At 55.3% G+C, this 21,023-nt stretch overlaps 10 protein-coding genes across 10 annotated transcripts; 7 read left to right on the top strand and 3 right to left on the bottom strand.

Moving 5' to 3' along the window:
- Positions 1–626: 626 nt before the first annotated feature.
- Positions 627–1,639, top strand: N7482_002592 (putative RNA binding protein; the record flags this gene model as incomplete). The annotated part of the gene is made up of 3 exons (XM_056684717.1): positions 627–638; positions 764–865; positions 929–1,639. 3 exons carry the CDS (start codon positions 627–629, stop codon positions 1,637–1,639), a joined length of 825 nt encoding a protein of 274 aa, XP_056548323.1.
- A 514-nt stretch (positions 1,640–2,153) lies between these two features.
- Positions 2,154–3,447, bottom strand: N7482_002591 (WD40 repeat domain-containing protein; the record flags this gene model as incomplete). The annotated part of the gene is made up of 4 exons (XM_056684716.1): positions 2,154–2,290; positions 2,359–3,120; positions 3,268–3,381; positions 3,438–3,447. 4 exons carry the CDS (start codon positions 3,445–3,447, stop codon positions 2,154–2,156), a joined length of 1,023 nt encoding a protein of 340 aa, XP_056548322.1.
- A 1,077-nt stretch (positions 3,448–4,524) lies between these two features.
- On the top strand, positions 4,525–7,031 carry N7482_002590 (WD repeat PLAP family protein; the record flags this gene model as incomplete). Its single annotated transcript, XM_056684715.1, has 3 exons — positions 4,525–4,572; positions 4,659–5,112; positions 5,173–7,031. 3 exons carry the CDS (start codon positions 4,525–4,527, stop codon positions 7,029–7,031), a joined length of 2,361 nt encoding a protein of 786 aa, XP_056548321.1.
- A 128-nt stretch (positions 7,032–7,159) lies between these two features.
- On the bottom strand, positions 7,160–8,146 carry N7482_002589 (NADHX epimerase; the record flags this gene model as incomplete). The annotated part of the gene is made up of 4 exons (XM_056684714.1): positions 7,160–7,684; positions 7,764–7,858; positions 7,931–7,996; positions 8,074–8,146. The coding sequence occupies 4 exons, from the start codon at positions 8,144–8,146 to the stop codon at positions 7,160–7,162; spliced, it is 759 nt and encodes a 252-aa protein (XP_056548320.1).
- Positions 8,147–8,644: 498 nt separating this feature from the next.
- Positions 8,645–9,279, top strand: N7482_002588 (mitochondrial 37S ribosomal protein bS16m; the record flags this gene model as incomplete). Its single annotated transcript, XM_056684713.1, has 3 exons — positions 8,645–8,721; positions 8,877–9,069; positions 9,235–9,279. The coding sequence occupies 3 exons, from the start codon at positions 8,645–8,647 to the stop codon at positions 9,277–9,279; spliced, it is 315 nt and encodes a 104-aa protein (XP_056548319.1).
- Positions 9,280–10,902: 1,623 nt separating this feature from the next.
- On the top strand, positions 10,903–11,768 carry N7482_002587 (uncharacterized protein; the record flags this gene model as incomplete). The annotated part of the gene is made up of 3 exons (XM_056684712.1): positions 10,903–10,922; positions 10,994–11,278; positions 11,366–11,768. 3 exons carry the CDS (start codon positions 10,903–10,905, stop codon positions 11,766–11,768), a joined length of 708 nt encoding a protein of 235 aa, XP_056548318.1.
- Positions 11,769–11,943: 175 nt separating this feature from the next.
- Positions 11,944–13,794, top strand: N7482_002586 (RNA-binding protein; the record flags this gene model as incomplete). Its single annotated transcript, XM_056684711.1, has 1 exon — positions 11,944–13,794. The coding sequence occupies one exon, from the start codon at positions 11,944–11,946 to the stop codon at positions 13,792–13,794; it is 1,851 nt and encodes a 616-aa protein (XP_056548317.1).
- Positions 13,795–15,764: 1,970 nt separating this feature from the next.
- N7482_002585 (mitochondrial 37S ribosomal protein mS45) lies at positions 15,765–17,146 on the top strand (the record flags this gene model as incomplete). Its single annotated transcript, XM_056684710.1, has 2 exons — positions 15,765–16,235; positions 16,463–17,146. The coding sequence occupies 2 exons, from the start codon at positions 15,765–15,767 to the stop codon at positions 17,144–17,146; spliced, it is 1,155 nt and encodes a 384-aa protein (XP_056548316.1).
- A 426-nt stretch (positions 17,147–17,572) lies between these two features.
- Positions 17,573–17,797, top strand: N7482_002584 (uncharacterized protein; the record flags this gene model as incomplete). Its single annotated transcript, XM_056684709.1, has 1 exon — positions 17,573–17,797. One exon carries the CDS (start codon positions 17,573–17,575, stop codon positions 17,795–17,797), a length of 225 nt encoding a protein of 74 aa, XP_056548315.1.
- Positions 17,798–18,800: 1,003 nt separating this feature from the next.
- N7482_002583 (carboxylesterase/lipase family protein) lies at positions 18,801–20,456 on the bottom strand (the record flags this gene model as incomplete). The annotated part of the gene is made up of 1 exon (XM_056684708.1): positions 18,801–20,456. The coding sequence occupies one exon, from the start codon at positions 20,454–20,456 to the stop codon at positions 18,801–18,803; it is 1,656 nt and encodes a 551-aa protein (XP_056548314.1).
- Between the last annotated feature and the right edge of the window lie 567 nt (positions 20,457–21,023).

The raw sequence follows: 21,023 nt of genomic DNA, 5'->3' as shown, positions 1-21,023 counted from the left end.
CTCGTCTCACATCCTTCACCATGGACCGCAGCCTGGACGAAATCATCGCCGAGGATACATCAGTAAGCCACCCACCAAGCCACTACTCACTTGTAGCCACGATGGTTAGCAGCTAACATACCTCTTACAACCGCAGCGGAATCAGAGTCGTCCCTCTGGCGGCCGGCGCAACCCACCTCAAAACCGTCGGCGTGGCGACCGCGATGGCGCTAGAAAGGTACCTCTCAACAAAGCAATCCGAGCTACGTAGAAGGCAGATCAATTCTGCTGTCGCATTCGAGGAGCACGGTGTCGCTGACTTTTCTCAACTCCTTATAGGTCCGCCCTCCTCTTCCTGCATCGAATTCTTTTGCGCCGTGACACCAATCGTTAGCCAGTCCCCTGGGTGGTCGGAGACTCGCCTGCGACGAGGCCGCGGCGGAGACTTGGAAACGCAATGCACTGTTCACGCTACCTACTCTGACTTGGAGCTAACCGTTGACCTCTTTCTTCTGATCGCAACAGCCCTATTCGCAAGATCGTGTGGACCTGAACCTGTGATTAACCCTTCTTGGATCTTTGCTGGGTGGGATTGGAATGCTGACGGGTCTGTGTTGCTAGCGACTGGGTGCATGACAAGTTTGACGATGACCGTGATGGTATGTTTACTGCACTGGCGTTGCTGAATTGTTCTATCCGACTGACTGTTTTGAAGCGCGTCCGTCTCGCGGCTCTCGTCGCCGCCGCTCAACCTCGCCGGGCCGGTATGAAATGCATATCTTAGGCATCAGATGGAGAAGATATTAATTGGAATAACAGTGGCCCTGCATTGACCAAGGTCCGTGTGGAGAATCTTCACTACGACATCACCGAGAGCGACCTCGAGGTAAGTTTCTCAAAACTTTGCTCTACCGGGCACGAGCTCGTCTAAACTGATTCGGTGCTATAGGAGCTCTTTGGACAAGTTGGTCCCGTCTCCGCCCTCTCCCTTGTTTACGACCGCGCCGGACGCTCCGAGGGCGTCGCCTTCGTCACATACACCCACCTGCGCGACGCGCACGAGTCTCTCCGCGAATTTGACGGCGCCAACGCCAAGGGCCAGCCCATCCGCCTCACCCTCGTGCCCGGCCGCCGGGAACGCAACACCGATCGGAACACCGATCGCAATACTCTTTTCGACCGCGTAGAGCGTCCTGGACGCGACTCGCGCAGCCTGAGCCCCGGCGGTGACGGCGGCGCAGAGGGTGCTCGCCGCCGAGGTGGCGGCCGTGGCCGTCGCAGCGACATCACTAAGCCTGCTCCTGAGCACATCGATCGCTATACCCCCGGTCAGCGGTCGCCGGTTCGGCGAAATGGCGGTGGCGGTCGTCGGGGTGGTCGAGATGGTCGGGATGGCCGGGATGGCCGGGATAACCGGGCTCGCAACGAGACTGGAGGCCGTCACGCGGCGAATGGTCGTCCTCGCAAGACCCAGGAGGAGCTGGACCAGGAGATGGAGGATTACTGGGGTGGAAACAATGCCGCAGGCGAGACTGCTGAGAAGCAGCCTCAGCAAGCTGCCGCGTCAGAGCAGGCTGCAGCGGCTCCTGCTGCTGCTGCTACTGCTACTGCTGCCGCCGCGCCTACCGCTGCAGACGACGATATCGACATGATCGAGTAAAGGGTGAATGCAGATTCTTGGATAAATGGGGTTGGAACGTTGCCCTCATGGATCTGGCTGCACAGCTTCGGTTTAAACCCCCCTTTGAGAAACGCGCCGGCTTATGCCAGGCAGGGTTGGGGGAACTTGTAATTTTACAACCATTATGAAATTGTCAAGGAAACTTTATCTGGGCCGCTTCACCATGTTTCTTATTACTGTAGCCTTGGAAGGGTGGGTTTAGAATCCCACGTATTTCATGGCCCGGTTATCTTTGCTGATTATGGATTGTCATCTGTTTGTTTCAATTACGGGAGCCAGGAGATAGACCGTTTCAATTATCAATCTCGCTAGTCGTGAATGGTACTGCTTCGACAATCAACATAGATTTTATAGCAGGCCCACAGGGAAGGTTGTCTAGTGTCAAGGCGAGGGTATCGGATTATTATAATCCACACAAAAGCCACCGCCCACTATGGAACTGGGAAGTTAGTAGCAAAGATGGAGAGAAAGATGAGCTTCCATTTTCCCTTGTTCATCGCCACAAACCGTATGGCTCCCGGCACGCCTTCCACAGCTTGACGGTGCCGTCCTCGCTGCCAGTGCCGTACAGTTTGCCGTCAGGCGAGAAGCCGATGGACCAGATAGGGCCGTGGTGGCCCTTTTGCACGTCTGTAGCAACTTATTAGCCCCGACCTTCACGTACAACGGAGTAATACCCCGGGAGGAAAAGCACATACCCAGCTCCTCGTCCGTGTGGAGGTCATAAACCCGTGCCCACGTATCATTCGCGCTGCCAGTCACCAACCGCCCAGAGTCACTGTTCACCGCAGCACTGGCTACCTCGTATCCAAAATCGGCCTTTTTCAAAAGCCGTCCGGGCTGCACGCCGTCAAAGAGATACACACTTTTACCCGCAGCCACAGTCAGAATCCCGGGGTCATTTGGCCGCACGGCGAGACTATTCAACTCGCACGACCCAATCGCCCCATCGACCGCGTACTCCTTGATGGGATGCCGCGACCGGAGATCCCACCACCGAATCTTGCGGTCCTCCGCGGCAGTCGTCACGATATTATAGTCCTGGTTCCAGACAATGGACTTGATCGTGCCGCCATGCACTCCGGGTCCGATCTCGTAGCTGGCTGCGTCCGCGCCGGTCTGGCCGGTGCTCCCGCTGCTGGGCATTGGCAGCTGCGGCGAGGAGCCATTGCTGCTGCCGCCGCCGCGGGTCAGGTCGAAGATGCGTAGTTTCTTCTCTGCGCCGCCGGTAGCCAGGACCTGCGGGTTTGCTTGGATGGGGAAGGCAATGGCGCGCACGATGTGTGCGTGCTGCAGCGTGTGCAGGCACTCGCCACTGTAGGTATCCCACACTTTGGCGGAGAAGTCTGCGGCGGCTGTGGCTGCGATGGCAGCGTCGGCGGAAAGCCGGGCTTGCCAAACGGCGCCTTTGTGGCCGAGGAATGTGCCAATCCTGGCGTGGATGTTAGATTTTGGTTGATCTGTGGTATGGATGGGGGGAGGGTTTTTAGCATTACATACCAGTCACCTGTGATACCATCCCGGAGCATAGGGTTGTTATCTGGGAATACGGTTAGTTGTGGCGCCGCTTTCGATGTACTTTCTTTTGCATGATATGAATATCATACCTTTGCAGGCCGAGATCAGATAGTACTGATCCTCCTCGACCGTCGAGGAGAAGCTCAGGTGGGTCACGGGACGAGAGTGCCCGTGACAGGTCAGCGGGACCACCTTAGGGATATCTGCACTCCATCAGCCACCGCCCATGCAGGATACCTAGAAAGAACCCCACACTCACCGGAAGCCATGGTGTCCACAAGGTAGAGAAAGCGTGCAGTTCAAATGATCCAGATTAAAGATGCAAGGACGTTCGGTAATCTGCCATAGACAGCAACAGCAAGCGCGTGAACCCCGCCAGTGAAAAGGACAGAGGTGTGCGAATGTTGCGAAGCTAGGAGTGCGAGTCGAGGCTGTTCAGTCTTAAGGAAAGTACAAAAGAGATTCGTCAGGGTCGTCAAGTCATCAAGTCTTGTACAGAAGGACCAAAATGGGGCATTGGCAGCTGCCCCGCGCACAACAGAAGATTCGTCGTGGTGTTCACTAGTCCAAGTCCACAATCCGCCGTGCTCTTTCGATATTGAAATCAGCCAACTAGCGGGTCACCTGCAGCCCGTGCTTACCTCAGCCCAGCTCGCTAGGCCCGATAAGGCTTAAACACGTGCCTCTAGTTGAACCTCGTTTTCAAATGTTGATAGCTCAGGTCACTGGCCTCGGCGGGCGAAAGTTCCTTTGCCGAATTTGAGGATCTATGGGGTTGGAGACAATTTGCTTTCCATTTATTGGGTTCCGATCTTGCACCGCGATGAAGGGCTCTCAATGTTCTCTGCCAATCCCTGCCACAGAGTCGGCTTGGGCACCAACCTGGCGGATTCCCCGGTCTAGTGGCAGCAGATACTTCCTTAACATGGCGTAGCATGCTCCCTAGGGGGTCCAGTGGGTGGTCTTCATCTATCGGACTTGCTTTATCCGACCTGACTACAGAGTGAAGCAGACTAAAGTGCAGTGGACGCTACTATCACCCCCAGCTGCCTTTTTAGAAAGCTCCTATTTACCCACTATCTCATATTAAACACGTTCGAGACACCACTAACGTGAATGCCGAAGTCAATTGAATGAACACTGACCCGATTGGGTCACATTGCAAATCAACTTCTAGCAGGTTCGTCATAGCTCCACCGCCCACGTGATATGATGCACAGGCGGGGACCCCAGAACGACTAAAGGACAACAACGACCTGCAACAGGGGAAGAAACGTTGGTAGCTCCTGGATATCCTTGCTTTTTATTTCTCTCTTTCATTCATTTGAATTCTCCCAGTTGTGTGGATGCCTGACTTCAAGCTCTCTGCGTCTCTCGAAGGCCACGGCGATGATGTAAGTGCCTCCCCGTCCCCGCGCCTTGATCGGACACCTTGTTGGCGCATGCGATTCGGTTCATTAACCTTTCATTTTTGCTTCAGGTTCGCGCCGTGGCCTTTCCAAACCCCAATGTCATACTCTCAGCCTCTCGTGATGCCACCGTCCGACTTTGGAAGCTTGTCTCCACCCCGCCCCCAACTTACGACTACTCGATCGCCGCACATGGCCAGGCCTTTATCAACAGTTTAGCTTACCTTCCACCAACATCCGAATACCCAGAGGGCCTGGTGCTTTCTGGTGGGCAAGATACTATTATTGAAGCGCGACAGCCTAGCAAGGCCGCCACTGATAATGCCGACGCTATGTTGCTGGGTCATGGCCAGAACGTCTGTGCTCTGGATGTCTCTTCAGACGGCGGATGGATCGTCAGTGGCAGCTGGGATTCAACTGCTCGGATCTGGAAGATTGGGAAGTGGGAGTCCAGCGTAGTGTTGAATGGCCATGAGGGAAGCGTCTGGGCCGTCCTGGCTTATGACAAGAATACCATTATTACCGGTGCGTTAGCTCGCTCGCGAGGGCCATGGACGTGAATACGTTATGCTAACAGCATTGCAGGTTGCGCCGACCAAATGATTCGCATATTCAACGCCTCCGGCACCCTCCTCGGAAGTATAAAGAACTCCAATGACGTCGTACGGGCTCTCTGCAAGCTTCCCGCGTCGCACCCCACCGGTGCCCAGTTTGCCTCGGCCAGCAACGATGGCGTTATTCGGCTTTACACTCTAAATGGCGAGCTAGTCGCCTCTCTTCACGGCCACGAAAGCTTTGTCTACTCCCTCGCAGCGCTGCCCACTGGTGAGCTGGTGAGCTCTGGCGAGGACCGTACTGTCAAGGTATGGCAGGGAACCGAGTGCATTCAAACAATCACCCACCCTGCCATCTCGGTATGGAGTGTTGCGGTGTGCAATGAAAGCGGTGATATTGTGAGCGGTTCCAGTGACCGCATCACTCGTGTCTTCAGTCGAAACCCAGACCGCCAAGCTGCTCCCGAGGTTATTCAGCTGTTTGACCAGGCCGTCAAGGAGTCGGCGATTCCGGCTGAGCAGGTTGGCAAGATCAATAAAGAGCAACTTCCCGGTCCAGAATTCCTCAAGGAGCGGTCTGGAACGAAAGAAGGTCAGGTTCAGATGATTCGCGAGTCGGATGGAAGTGTCACTGCCCATACCTGGTCATCAGCAACACAGGAATGGATTGCTGTGGGCACGGTGGTGGACTCGGCCGCAAGCAGTGGCAGGAAGACGGAGTATCTTGGGCAAGACTATGATTATGTGTTCGACGTTGATATTGAAGACGGCAAGCCTCCGCTGAAACTTCCCTATAATGTCTCTCAAAACCCATATGAAGCGGCGACCAAGTTTATTGGGGACAATGAGCTGCCTATGTCCTACCTTGATCAGGTCGCGAACTTTATCACACAGAATACCCAGGGTGCCACCCTCGGCCAGGCTCAAGAAGCACCTGCGGGTTCAGACGCCTGGGGTTCGGAGCGACGATACAGACCTGGCGATGGCTCAGCTAATGAAGTCGCCCCTCCATCTATTCCCGAGTCGCGTCCTCAGGTCCTTCCCCAGAAGACATACCTCTCAATCCGCTCTGCGAATATCAAGGTCATTACCAAGAAACTCAAGGAATTGAACGCCAAGCTCCTTTCTGAAGGAGAGAAGGATACAGCCCTGAGCCCTTCGGAAGTGGAGACTGTTGTTGCGCTGTGCGGGGAGCTAGAAGCCTCCCAAAAGCTATCTGACACACCAGCCGTTCAGTCCGGAATCCCATTGATATTCAAGATCGCGACGAAATGGCCGGCGGCCAACAGGCTCCCCGGACTGGATCTGCTTCGCTTGCTGGCTGCCGCCACACCTGCCACTGCATCTGCAGAATACGACGGCGCTGATGTTCTCATTTGTGTCTTGGCCAGCGGAGTCTTCGACGCGCCCTTCAATGTGAACAATGCCATGCTTTCCGTCCGCACATTTGCCAATCTTTTCGAGACTATCGCGGGCCGCAACCTGGCCATCCAGACATTCGACCAGGTCCTGGCGGGTGTGAAATCCGCGTTGGCCAACAGCGGAGACCCGCCAAATCGTAATCTCACAATCGCCGTCACGACTCTGTACATCAACTTCGCAGTGTACCTTACTTCTGAAGGCCGAGCCCAAGCTCCCGAATCCGCGGAGCGGGGCCTAGTGCTTCTTGAGGAGCTGACCAATATCGTTTCCGGAGAGAAGGATTCCGAGGCGGTTTATCGCGGGCTTGTTGCGCTCGGTACGCTGGTCCAGGCTCTGGGGGCCGAGGTCAAGAGCGCCGCGAAGGAGATCTACGAGGTTGAGGGTGTTCTATCGCGCATCGCGGCTTCTGGGCCGGGCAAGGAACCACGGATTAAGGGTGTTATTGGCGAGATCCGGGCGGCTCTTTAGTTTTACACCAATATCCTAGATTCACGCTATCTTTTTTTAACGACGACGACGCATATCCTCTCACAACCTACCTACCATAGCCACCTATCCCTATCCCTCTTTCTTATTGAAACTTCCTTATCCAATCTTCACCTAAGCATCATATTCCCTTTTGTGCCTTTAGCTAGTACTTCGAACCCCCCCTTGGGTCCATACCGGAACCCACCCTCCCCATCATCGAAAACCTCCACCACCTGATCAATGCCCTCATACGCCGGGCACATCAGCCCATACTTCTCCGCAATATGCTGCGTTAAAAAGCGGCCGCCGACAAAATGGCGGCCACGGTAGAACTTCACGCACGGCTTCGGTGCCGTGAGGCTGATCAGCGCCTGCGGCACGAACTTCGCGCCGGGCCCCGACGACGGCGGGCCGTCGTTGATGTCCCAGGAGCTAGGGGCATCGACGCTTAAAACGGTGACGGTGGAAGCCTCAATTTGCGAGATTAGAGAGGGGAAGGGATCGCGGAGGGGCCCGCCGAAGGAGAAGCCGAAGATGGCGTCGATTAGAAGGTTGGTGTTGGCGAGGGCCGTCGGGAAGTCGGTTATAAAGGGGACGTGGAGGTTGTGGAGTTGAGTTTTAAGGCGCTGGTTGGATGTGTCAGTTGATTTGGTCTTGGAAGGGTTATTTTGGTGATATGTGGGAGTGTTCTGAAGTGGTACGTTATACGGTGTAGGATAGGACGGGACGGACTTGGTAGAGCTCGTTTTTGCCTTCCTTGGGATAGTATACGGAGGGCTTGTAGCCGTAGTGGGCGAGATGGCGTGCCGCGACAAGGCCGTCTCCGCCTGTTTGGATTAAATAGGTTAGACGATCTGATCTTGAGTTCGGTCCTTCGACGTCATTTCAAGACTGCATACCGTTGTTACCAGGCCCGCATACAACGAGGATGTTTTGTCCTTTGCTAAGGGGGTGCATCCTCCATACTATATCGCTTCATGAGCACTTTTGGTGCATGATGCAGGGTGTGTGATGTGTCAAGCGTGGAGCGCTAGCAACATACCGGCCTGAGCAACAGACATGCCCGCAAGCTCCATCAGCTGGTCAAGCGACCATCCGCCAATGCGCACGTCCATGAGGTCTTTGTCCAGAGACGCTGCATTTTCGGCTGAAATTGCCTAGAAACGACCCAATTCAGTCAACCTGGATAATATAGTCTTTATCTGGACATACCTTGAGCGACATTGTTGCAGCTTTACTGTATCGACGAACAGCTGGGAATGAAAACCGTCGGGCACAAGCCAAGCTAAACATGCAACGTATCAAGGTCAAGAAAGAAAAGTATAACCAGTCAAAAGCAGCCGAGTCGTACAATTATTGAGTCAATACGCGCTGAGCATATAATCACAGTGAATAAAAAAGTGAAGCTCGAAGAAAGGGCCAGAGCAGGTAGACATACATCCGCACGGCCCTATTGCATCATGCCCCGCCGGCGCTAACCCGTATCAGGACACCCCGGAACAACTAATTCTCCTCTTCCTGAACTTTTGCGGAGCGCAATTTAGGCCTCTCACTAGGTCGACGATAAATCATCCTCAGTACCAGCAAAGCAGAACCCACACACCCCCGACACCATGGTTCTCCGGATTCGGTTGGCGCGCTTCGGCAACAAGCATGATCCTTTCTACAACATCGTCATTGCGCAGGCCCGGTACTTCCATTTTTCCCTCGTCCCGTCGTTTGGCTCGCCCAACCCCCCGCCCGCGATGGCTCTGCCATTGCTGTTGACATTGGCTGGGGTAGCTGGACGGAGTGGAAATTGCCATTGTGGAATTGAGTGTGAAAGCTAACTGTGATGGTTAACAGGTCTGCCCGCGGCGCGAAGCCCCTTGAGGTTATTGGCACCTACAACCCGATTCCGAAGAAACCGACGAACCTGTACGATGAGAATGCCAGTGCGCGCCCATACAAGGAGATCTCGCTCGACCGGGCGCGCGCGAAGTACTGGCTTGGTGTTGGAGCGCAGCCTAGTGACCCAGTGTGGAAGTTGATGAGCATGGTGAGTTGGTCCCGCTCAGGTGATGGTGGCATCAGGAGGAGGAGATCGATGGAAGGGCGTGGCTTCGACTTAGATCTCGCATCGTCATCCTTCATTCCGTTGAAATGGGCTACCTTGTCTTACTTTTCTGCTGAATGGAATGGCTGACTTCCTCTTTGCGTATAGGCCGGTCTTGTTGAGCAGAAGCCCACTACCTTCCACAAGGCATAGTAGTGTGTCGACTGTGCCTCCGTTGGGACTATTCACCAAGAGACTTCCTCTGTCTTCCTCCATATCATGGATCGATTCACGGATACCGGCAGCCCAGCGCCTACTATGCGGCCGAGCCCGGGAAGGAATCGCAGCCAGACAGTCCCAGGGGATCCGTTCCTGTACTTTTTCTGTCTGACTTTCTGGCATTTTCGGCGTTTATTGCGAATGGGACTATTTTTGGAAGCCCCCATCCTCGGGTTATGTTCAGGCCTTGACCTTAAAACCCCCTCCATGTACATTATGTGAACAGCCTTGCCGCGACAGCCTTGGACCCAGTGTCCCGCTCGCGTGGCATGAAATCCTACCAACCTATCATGACTTGAGCCATACAACTGCAAGCTCCGTGCATATTTGAACCTCGCGTGTCGAGCATCAACGGTGGAGCCCGTAGATCTCCACATGACAGGCTGATCGTACCGATTCGAGCGCGCGCGTTTGAGCATGGCTAATGCCAGGTAAGCTTTGGCGCGCAGGCCGCAGCAGTCCAGGGCGTGTGCCCGCCAGTCAGCCAAAAAAGAAAACATTCCCGATCCCGCGTCTCTAGGCTCGACACCAGCCGAACTCGGATACGGAATACTCTTCCCTGCCTAGTCCGACGCCCCAAGTCGGTTAGCCCGCCATCCACCGTGTTGTCGTACTTAATGCCCCCCTCTCCCAGGTGACGCGCCTATGACCGCTGCTCTGCCCAGGCACCACCTGCACACGAAGGACGGGCTTCGACTAGGCCTCATCGGGGATTCGGCGGTCCCCCCAAGAACCCTTCATCGCATCGCGCTTCGCACCACGGCCCAACCAGACATTCGCGCCGGCACCGGACTACCCTCGATAAGCCCCGGCCATTTTCACGCGCCGACCAATCCGCTGCGCGACGGTGGTCGGGCCCGTGGCAATTGGTCAGCAGCCCTGGAGGATCGCCGGGTTTTGAGTTTGCGAATTCCATGGATTGCGTGGGTTGGGGGAGGAGGAGGGGGTTTAACACTGGGGACTCGCTAGGGCCGGGTGTGTCCAGTGCGTCCACGAGAGGTGAAAAATGTGGAGGAGTAGTTAGAGATCGGGCGTAGCCTCGATAAGACTCAACTAACAGCACGCGGCGTGCCTGAGTAACACCCCCAGAAAGCGAGGAATGCGCACGGATGGAGGTCAACGCTCTTGCTCTCTGTGTGCCTAAAGGTAATAATGCATCACGAACTTAACTTTGAGAGCCGGACGGAGTTAAAACTAGTATCGTATATCGACCCTTTGGCGTATGGGGCCATGGCTCTTATAGCTACCCATAACTATACAACCCCATTAATATATGAGGAAACCCACAATTTCATTCCCGCCTAGGGGGCTGCACGTCCGTTGAGCGCTGGATCCCATTGTCTCCAAGTACCGACTGCCCTAGTGGGAGGGGAGCTGACGGATGACCAGGATGGCTCAGGCATCTACCGGTCTCCGGCTCAATCTATAGTAAATCATGCATGGTACATCGTGCATAGTATGTCGTCCTATCGAGGCAGCCTGGACCTGGACCTGGAGCTGCACCTTTATGCACATGTCTGGATTGGAGCAATCCTCTCACGGGATCGTCTCTAAGATATGCACGCACTAGGGTTCTTGTAAGATGCAATAGTGGCCATCCTAGTGGCCATCCTAGTGGCAGAACATGGTCAAGGACATGGCACGATAGGGACCGAGGTGGGCGGGGGTCTAGTCTCTACCGTGACCGCGATCGCGGGCGTGCAGGTCGGAAACTGAACGGGAAGCCGCAGGCAGTGTTTCTAGAACCCCCAGGGCAAAAAAGGCTCGAGGGCAGGGGCAGCATAGGCTGGAAGCTAGTCAGCCAGTGGACGGGGGGAATGCGACAGGCCAAAACGACCACAGAGCCAGAAAAAAACTGGGGCATTCCCAGGTTCGGGGCACGCACTTTGCCCACGTTCTGCAAGCGGCCAGCTTCCAGCGTGGCCAGCCTGGGGTAATCTGCTGACAGCGTACGGTAATTTACTGCCGGGGTACCTGTCGCAACACCCATGTTGAGTGACACTCCCCGGTAACCCCCCAGCTGCTTTCCTCGTATCACGCTCGTCACCCGGTTGAGTCGCGTCGTGAAGCAGATCCATGGATCTGGCACCTGTGGGCTCTGCTGGCTCTGGCACTCGACCGTTCCGGACTCTTTTCTCCTCCCCCCCCCCTTCCCCCTTCCTGCTCTTCCACCCCCCTCCTATCCTTTCAGCCTCGATCTCTCCACCTTCGCCCTTCCCACCCTTTCATCCTTCTCTCTTCTTGCATCCATCGTTCCTGCCTCTCATCTTCTCGTCGCGCGATTCGCCTCGATCCTCCTGCGCCTCTCGATTGCCACCCGCTCTGACAAAGGAGTGAGAGACCGTGGATCAACGCGCGCCACTGTCGCAGATCCGATGAGGAGCGAACGTCCTCGCGAACTCGCCATCCGATTGAATCGCTAATCTCGCCTCACGTCTCGCTCGTGCATCGCGCTTCTCCCGTCCATCTTCTCGGTCGCATTATCGCGCGCTCACCCGTGTCGCTGCGAACGATCCTCTCTTCCCCTCGCGCCGGCCTTTCGCCTCTTTCCCGTCCGCTCTTTTGTGTCGCGCACGCCGACCTTGTCACTGTATACCGATGAGCGGCAGCTCGAACCAGTCCACTCGAACGAGTCCAGGCTCTTACGGCACGACACAGCGCACAGAGTCCGTGTCTTCTGGTTCATCGCCACCACAGCATCCGCTTCCGTCCTCCTCCTTCCAGGTGCCCGCGACGACTCAGCATGCGATGTCGACCGACGTGTATAGCCCAACTGTCTCGCAAGCGCCCTCATCTCTAGCTCCTACCTTCACCTACCCGTTCTCGCCACTCGGCCCGTCCTCCTCCTTCGACGGCGCAATGCGCCTCGGCGAATCGGACCGCAGCCTCCAGGGCCTGAACGGCCTGGGCCGCTCCAACGGCGGTGCGATTTTGATGCGCAAGCTGCCTCGCAACACCAGTCGCGAAGCCCTGCGCAGTATGCTCCTCTTTGCCAAGGACTTTGTCGATGCCGACTTTGTGACCTCCGACCACCCGGAAGATGACGGCTTCCTGAGCGCGATCGCCCGCTTTAATACCCTGCCTGCCGCAGAGGAGGCCCGCTCCCTCCTGGATGGCAAGCCAAATTCAAAGAATGACGCGAACATGGTGGTTGAAATGTACCCAGGTCCGGTGGGCTCCAACTTGTCGAATACGCGTCGCAACACGATCGATCATACCAACTCCCGCGGATTGCTGGGTGGTGTGCCGTCGAACGGCCCCTTATCGCGTCAGTCCTCTCGTTTCAACGGCACTTTCCAGAGCCTTGAGCGGCTGTCGGCTGGCAACCCCACACAAGCCATCGGGGATGGTCTGCCCCCGGCGTCGGAATCTGGCTCGCGCCTTCACAGTCTCTTCTCCCCCCAATCGCCCATCGGTAACGGGGTCGGTGATCTTCCCCGCGTGACGGGCAAGTCCATGATCGATGAAGATCCCGATGAGGAGACGGGAGAGCTGCTGAAGGACCCCGTGGGGTACGCAGAAAATGGCCATTCGGTGTCCGTCCCGCGTCGCTCCACTAACCCTCAGATTCCGACCGGTCGTTTTGCCAACCTCTCCTTGTCCACCACGATGTCCTCTCCGCCTTTGCCAAATTACGCATCCAACGGTCCTGGGCAGCGCATGGGAAGTGCCAGTGGATCCTCATCCGCTTATCCCAGCAACGTGAACCACGCCCACGGCTTCCCCTATAGCGGCAGCCAGCACACTCCCCGCCATAGCCTCCCAGCTGCGAACCCGAACGACTTGAACCCGCCGTGCAACACCCTTTACGTGGGCAATCTGCCACCAGACACGTCGGAGGAGGAGCTTAAGGCACTCTTCTCCAAGCAGCGCGGCTATAAGCGACTCTGTTTCCGCAACAAGCAGAACGGCCCCATGTGTTTCGTGGAGTTTGACGAGGTGGCCATGGCGAGCAAGGCATTGAATGAGCTGTATGGTTATAAGCTGTCCAACAGTGTCAAGACCGGTATCCGTCTCAGCTTTTCTAAGAACCCTCTGGGTGTGCGCTCCGGTCAACCAGGCAGCATGAACCCTGGAAACCCGCTCTCAGGAGGTCCGGGTGGTGTCTCTGGAGGCAGCAGCCTCGGTGGCATCCACAGCCATATGTTCTCCTCGGTCAGTGGACCGCCTCCAGGACTGGCTGCTCCTCCGGGACTCGCCATGCCCATGCCCATGCGCAATGGCAACCCCATCCACAGCGCGCACACTAATGGTAACCCGCACGCCATGGTGGGCAACGGCTCCTTCAATAATCACAACTCGGGCCTGGGGATCCGCGCCAATGGAGCCAATGCCATGATGATGTCGCCGCCGCCACCGCCACCTCCTGGAAATGCTGCTGGCAACAACGCGGGGCCGAACATGAACGGCTTCAATCCCTTCTACCCCGACTACATGATGGGCCGCTGAGGCACGGTTCCCAAGCATTATATCTGAGATGATGTCCGGCATGTTTGATGAACGAACCTGGGGTATTTGGCGCATTGGGGGTTCCTTTCGTTTCGCGAGCTAGAATCAGCATTCGGTGGCTGCATAACTCTCGGGAGTATTGAAATTCGGGACTCTGCTTTTGTTGTTTTCGCTTCGTGGTTCTTTCTTTTCTCTCTCCCCCCCTCTCCCTCTTACCTCGGAACCCTTTAATCGCCTGTGTGGTTTGCTTTCTTCTGTATCTGCTGCTGCGTTGTTGTTTGATGTTTCTTTTGCATGGGGACCCGGGCGCTCTTTTTCACATTCCTTTTTTCCCTTGGAAGGATTGCATTTCAGGTCATTGCAAGCTTGTATTCTTATTGTGGTCGGGGCACGGCGCGAGCACAGCGCGTTTGAAATTCTGTCTCACCATTTGCGTTCTTCATCGACACCCTCATACCCTTGTGCTGTTTCTGTCTTGCTTCTGCGTTTGCTTACTTTATCTCTCCCTGTCCACTCTCGGAGTCATCAGCCACTTGACCCATCGTTCATGTGTTGAGTGGCCCTCCGAGGATCGCGGGCTCGGACTTGTCTTTTACTTTTTCGACCGTGATTCCCCTTTACATCCAAACTGCTTTATTGAATGCATCTTCATGTGTGAACCGGAAATGGATCTTATTTGCTTTACTCTCTATTTCTTGCACTTGCAATTCGGTGTCCTTGTTATGCAGGTATCCAAAGATGGTCTCTTATGCGACTTTGTTTATCTACCGTTTCTTCTCAACCTCTTTCCTCTCTTAAATCTCCTTTTCCTCGCTTTTTTTGCCCTTCGCACCTTAATCTCTCTCCACTCTGGCATGCTCTACGAAATGCCGTGGCCTCGGCGGCAGTCGGTTCTGCGCATTGTCGCTGGCGTTGAAACAAGGCTCATTTTCAAGGCTCCACACCCATTTACCATCATACATGTATTTCTCTTCCCTCAAGCGACGGAGAAAAGAAGGCGTCCGGCTCGTGTTCGGTCTGTTCATTTTTGATTCATAGCGCTTTGTTTCATTACTCGGGGTAAATGGATGGGCTCGCTTGCATTGTTGTCGTGCTTCTTTTCCCTTTCCTTGCCTTTGCGTCCAGGGTGTTTCCTGGGGGAGGGACAGACGGATTCTGCTTCAGCTGACGTTCTTATGAAAGGGTCGGGATATGACGGAGGGAATCAGGCGTGGCTTCTTCCTTTTTCTACTTCAAATCTCTTATTTGGTATCACTTTTTTTTTTCTATCAGCTTTTACCTTTACGGTTTTACTTTTATTTCTTCACCCAAACTGTTGCTCGGTGGTGCTGATACTGATACATTTGCTTCGATCTGTACTTCATACAATGGACTGCTTACACTAAACTACCTAAACTGGCTCTGTAAATACTTGTAATTGACTGGTGTATCGTGCTCGTGATCTATGGTGTCCGTTCAAATGGCCAGTCTGAGACGGTGGATTTGGAAATGATGGGGGTAACGGAGCTTCCATGGGTTATGATATATCTTGCTTCATTTAGTGTGGTAGATAATCGTAGGATTCGACTGCATAGGGAAGTATAAAATCGAAACTCCACACCTTGAACTCGCAAATTTGACAGAAAATATATTGCCCATGCGTTTACCCAGTTTTATTGATATGAACAGAGCCAGTTGCATCTAGTGCAGTGGAGATGATGCCTGGTGTGCTCCGTACCCGATGCTGGAGGTGGTTCTCGGGAGCAGGCACTCACGTGACAGCTCCGCCATTCCTTCCCGAGCAGAAAAGTTTCTTCCCCTGCCACAAAACACTCTCCAGACTCACGACCACCCACTCAACAATTGCAGCGCCAGGCTGCCAACTGCGGCTGCTTTGGTCCATTCTTGACCTGAATACCAATCTTTAATACTTATTATTTCATCTGCCCCAATCTCGAGTCCGGGATTGCCGGGTACTCCCTCCCCTCAAGATGGCACCTCGGATACACAACCGGCGTGTGTCCAACGCCCTTCTCCCCTATCTCACATCCTCCCAATCCTCCTCCACACCCTCACTCTCATCCACATGTCCCTCATCACAGCTCTTTCTCCGCCAATTCTCCGCGACGGCGGCTCCACAGACCAGGCTTCGCCGGCAAATGTTCCAATGGCTTAGTACCGAGGGAGCTGCGCTGAAGCACCACGTCCCTGGTGAGACCAACTACCTGCAGGGTCGGGCAGACCGTGACTCGGATAGCCACGAAGCACCACGGCCGTTCCCGGGTAACCGGAATTTTGTTAGCGAGAGCGTTCTCAGCGAGGAGCTCCGGAATGAGGTCTACGTGCGGGTCGTGGAGAAGAAGAAGAGTCTGCGCGCTGTCAGTGTTGAGCTTGGTATTGACATGAAGCGCATTGCGGCCGTGGTGCGGTTGGTGGAGATGGAGAGGAGACAACAGTCACAGGTGAGCAATTTCTTCCACCCTCTACCCTCGGGCTAGGGAGATTCCTTCCCCTTACCCCTACCCTCGACGCATATGATGAGACAACCAAAAATCGATTAGTCTTGAAGACACAGGCTATTAGCTTGACTGGTTAAAAATACTCTTTTTCCTGATCTACTCGCTGTCATCCTCCTCTTTGACACTCATTTTGATGACTTGGCATTATCACTGACAAGCTGTCAATCCAGGGCAAGCCCCTAGCATTGCCATATGCTCGTGCCGTCCACGAAATGATCCCGACCACTCCGCTTGCCCAGGAAGGCGAGCGCCAAACATTCCACGAACCTATCAACGACCTGCCCGCCCACCCCTTAACCGGCGCCCAGATCTTCTATCCCGTGCCCGAGTCACGATCATTCACTCGTGTCGATGCCGGCCGCGTCTTCTCAGGTGCCCCGACGTTGGAGAAGGCTGTCGCCGACAAGATCTCCCACCCCTCCGACCTCGTCGACGATATCATCCAGAATCCCAACTCGATTGAGTGGGTTGGCAAGGGTGAGAACGCTCGCCAGGTCCTCCAGCCCGCGGACGTGCGTATTCCGCACCCGCAGCTGGTCAAGCTCGAGCTTGACCGCAGGGCCTTCCCCAACGAGCGTCGGACCGTGGCGCAGCGCCACGCCGAGCGCGTCGAGAAGCAGGAGGCGGCGGAGCAGCAGCGCCGCGAGCGCGCCCAGGCTCGCCGTGAGAAGAGCGTTCAGCATGTCGAGCCCGAGGGCAGTCGGTTCGACTACCGCATCCAGGATGCGAAGTTCACCAAGGAGACCACGGGCGCGGATGGTCGTGCTCCCTGGGCCCCTGGCCGGCGGTACGGTGTGCCGTCGGATGACCGCAAGCGCGGCGTGGTCAAAATTCCGACTCGTGTGGAGGCTTAAGCTTCCTGCCGGCAATGAGTTGAAGATGTCTTGGGGGTTTAGGCGGATGTCTTGCCCTCGAGGATTTTGTACTTGTACTTGTATACATCTGTATGGCGGTGTTTCTCTTCTACCCTGTATCTATACCATCTCTCCGTGGATTCTTTCCACCCTTCATACTTTATATTCATGTGGAGCGAGACATTCGATTGTTTTTATCTTCGCAGATGAACCCTGCCGTCCTTCTGCCCATTGGCAACAGTCGACCTCCACCCTAGCTAGCTACTGTAGCTCGCCTGCACCAACTCAGACAAGGCTGAAACCAGAAATCCGCCACCAATACTATCATTAAATCAACCCGATCGCGTGTGTCCGAAACCGAGACTGATCCTGTTGCTGCTTCAATGGACCTCCCCAACCGACCGGCATCGTCCCCTGCCTTTTCGCATGCCCACCCACCCCTCCACAGCATCAGCGTCGCTGTCTCGAGACGCCGGGTCGGCGGCGAAGAAATTCCGAATGGAGGTGAAGACGCTGCGAGCCCAGGTCGCGGTGCTGGCCGGGATTTCGGCTGGCGGCTGCATAGTTGGCGATGTTGGTTTCGAGACAGACGTAGATTGCACGGACTCAAGTTTAGACGATGAGGACATGGGTAGAGCCTTTGCTCAGTGACGGCAGGGGTATTTCTTGTAGGTCCTGGGCCAGGGTGTGTGTAAACGGGAATCTAGTTCTCGGAGACCCTAGACCAACCCAGTCGAATAGATCAGGCAGACGAGACACGGTAATCCAGACAGACGGGAAGTCAACAGTCAACGATAGCGGGGTGGAAGAGGAGTAGATCGTACGGGGCTGTCCGGTCAAGGGCTGGCCAGCACAGCTTAAGTACGGCGGAGCAGACAGCTCACCTCCGGCATGAAGGGAGGAAGAAGACCCGTAAGGAAGAAGCATGCATTGCCACCGAACGAGAGCAGCCGACAAAGCAATTCTCACCAATCGCAATCCATGGATAGTGAGTCGCATAGTCCCACCCCAAGTCAGCCGCTAGGAATGCCGTCCCATGAGCTGCTCACATGGGGGGCTGCCCGCAGGTTGTGGATCGGGATCTGTACGACTACGGCGGCGACCTGCGGGACGTGCTGGTCGGGCTCGGCGGCAGACGTGAGTGGGACGGGCGGTGCGCCCAGCAGACCGCTTGATGTCGGGGCCGTGAATATAAGACGGGACGGGCGAATAGGATGGCAGGGGGTAGTCTTCTTTACTGCACGGGTTTGCTGGGTTTGCTTTGGGAGTGCGGGTTGGGCTGCTGTGTTTGGTGGCTGAGGTTGCGATTGATTGGCGCAGGCATCATGCAGTCGGTGACGTGCAGACACTGTTGCATGTGACGGATCCTTGCTGGGCACAGCTGGGATCTTCTGTGGGCGTTGTGAACTGGTGGGGGTTTACTCTGGCCCGTCACAGTTGTACCGTGGAGTTTGAACTTCTGGCTGATTTCAGCTAGGGCTTGCTTTTGGCACCTGGTGGCACGCTTCTTCGGACAGTACAAGTACATTGATATGGTAATGACCGACAACATCTCCCCTTGAACAAAACTGGTAGGGGTGAGATTCCTTTTCTTCCTAGGAAACAGCCCGGGGCATAGGATCCACAACCTTGACGGAGAGCGGAGATCTTCTCTCTAATAGGGCACCTGCTGGTGGAAGTAGTCCATAATGAGCTTGACCTGCGCCGGCTTCGCAATCGGAACCCGTCCAAAAGAGTTGCCCAGCTCCATCACCGCCTGGGTGCCATTCGCACTGTTGGGGCTCCAGCGCGGCAGCGCACCCTTCCCAGTGTAAGAGCCACCCTGGTTCGGATCCAGCGTCTTCGCAAAGTTGGCCCAGTACGACGACATCTTCTCTTGAATCTCATAGTCCGCTTGGGTGAAGGGGTAGGTATCAGCGTTGGCGTAGAGAGCGTTGAGCGCGTACATGATTTCCGACTGGTGGAATGCTCCCTGGTCTTGGCCGGGCGGCGCGTGAGTCCAGTAGTAGGTGTAGAAGGGGGAGGCAGCCGCCTTGTACCAGTCTGTGGCGTAGGCCCATGAGCCGATGAGAGAGGTATCCCGGGCCGCGGCATTCCAGGCTTGGTCCGCGATGGTCTGGTTCTGATGGGCTGGGTAGAGCTGGAAGTAGCGGCTCGACAGATTGCCGTACTTGAGTGTGCAGTAGGACTCGTACTCAGCCAGGGTGTAGTCGGTAGTTGGAGACGCGCCAGACTCGTCTTTGGTGTTGCCAGTGATGACGGGGACGTCGTTGGCCGGGCCCTCCATCAAGGTCTCGATGTACTTCTTGGGAAGAACGTAATCGTCCAGCACGGGCTTGAAGATGAGTGGGTAGCCGGCCGACAGTGCGGTCACCCACCAGATGGACTCATTGCCGACGCGGTCCTGCGAGCCGATTAAAAGACTCTCCATCGAGAGGGTGCGTAGCTCGGCGATAGTCGACACATTGTGGGACGTGATGTAGTTGACTCCATGCTGAATGGCAGTCGACATGTTCACGTAGGAGGTGGCTAGACCAGCCAGCATAGTGTCGTACGGGTATCTGATACCCGATTGTGAGATGCCGCCATGGAAGTAACCCGTGAAGAGCGGGCTGTTGACCGCGTGGTAGACCTGAGAAGAACCAAATGACTGGCCGGCGACAGTCACCCGGTCTGGATCACCACCGAATTTGGCAATGTTCTTCTGAACCCACTTGAGGACTTCCAGCTGGTCGAGGATGCCGTAGTTGCCGGAGGTCTTGTGCCCGGTGGTCTGGTATCCCTCCTCATTGAGCTCCGGGTGAGCAAGGTAACCAAAGGCATCGTCACGGCGGTTGAAGGTGATGAGGATGACATCTTTCAAGGCCATACCACCACCGTACCACCAGGTGTCATTGCTAGTCTCGTCGGAGCCCTGATTCCACACCATAACGGGGAGTCTGGCATCTGGAGAACCAGCGTTGGTCCAAAGGTTGAGACTCAAGCAATCCTCGCTGATGTTGTCGGTACCCTTGCTGGGGCATGCAGGGCCGAAATTAGTAGCTTTCAGGGTGTTGTTCCACGGCTCGCGAGGCTGCGGCGGCTTCCAGCGGTTCTGGTAGCCAGTATCAGCGGCGAAGGGAACCCCCAAAAACGCAGTCACATTGGAATCGGAGATGCCGAAGTACTTCTCCAGAGTGGATTGATTGAAGTATTGAAAACCCTCGACGGGACCGTATGAAGTTTGAATGGTCTGATCCCATAGTTGAGCGTGAGCCACTGCAGCGCCCAGGGCCAGGAAGGTGAGGCCCTTCACGACGAGGGAGGCCATGCGTTCGTGTGAATCCTCGGAAAGAGACAGACAAGAAGGAATGGAGGTGGGGGGAAGAAAGAAGGCAGTATGTATTCCAGAAATGGGAGGTCCTCCAGTGTCTTTATATACCCAAATCTTTTGAGGTCGTCCAAGAAACACACATGGTGGTCCTGACTGAGACGGGAAGTGCTCCGGTTCCACTATTGAAACCTTCGTTGAATATAAAAGGCATAGTGTTGGATTTAAAGCGCGGGGGGGGGATTTATCCTGAAACTCCGAAGCTGCAAACTTGCAGGTCACAGTGCATGTGGAGACTAGAGTGGCATAGATTAATATCGCTTTCGCTATTGAGCACTCCCCAATGGTAGCAGCAGAGACCTGAATGGATCGGTCCTCCCTCAAAATATACCCATAGTCTGAATTTCGCTCAATGAAAATGTATTCCCTAGAATTCTTGACAGTCAAACGCGAAACATGAGATGCATCGAATGACCGTGAAGAACCGCAACAACCGACCCCTCAAGGAGAGCGGGGAATCCAATGACGAGCATGGCCGATCTGCACTCAGAGTCTGAATGAGGACGG

The sequence above is a fragment of the Penicillium canariense genome (genome assembly GCF_028826845.1).
Source record: "Penicillium canariense strain IBT 26290 chromosome Unknown utg000001l_segment0_segment0, whole genome shotgun sequence".
Taxonomy (NCBI): domain Eukaryota; kingdom Fungi; phylum Ascomycota; class Eurotiomycetes; order Eurotiales; family Aspergillaceae; genus Penicillium; species Penicillium canariense.
Note: the sequence above shows the minus strand (reverse complement) of the source record. Positions and strands in the feature narration are given on the sequence as shown.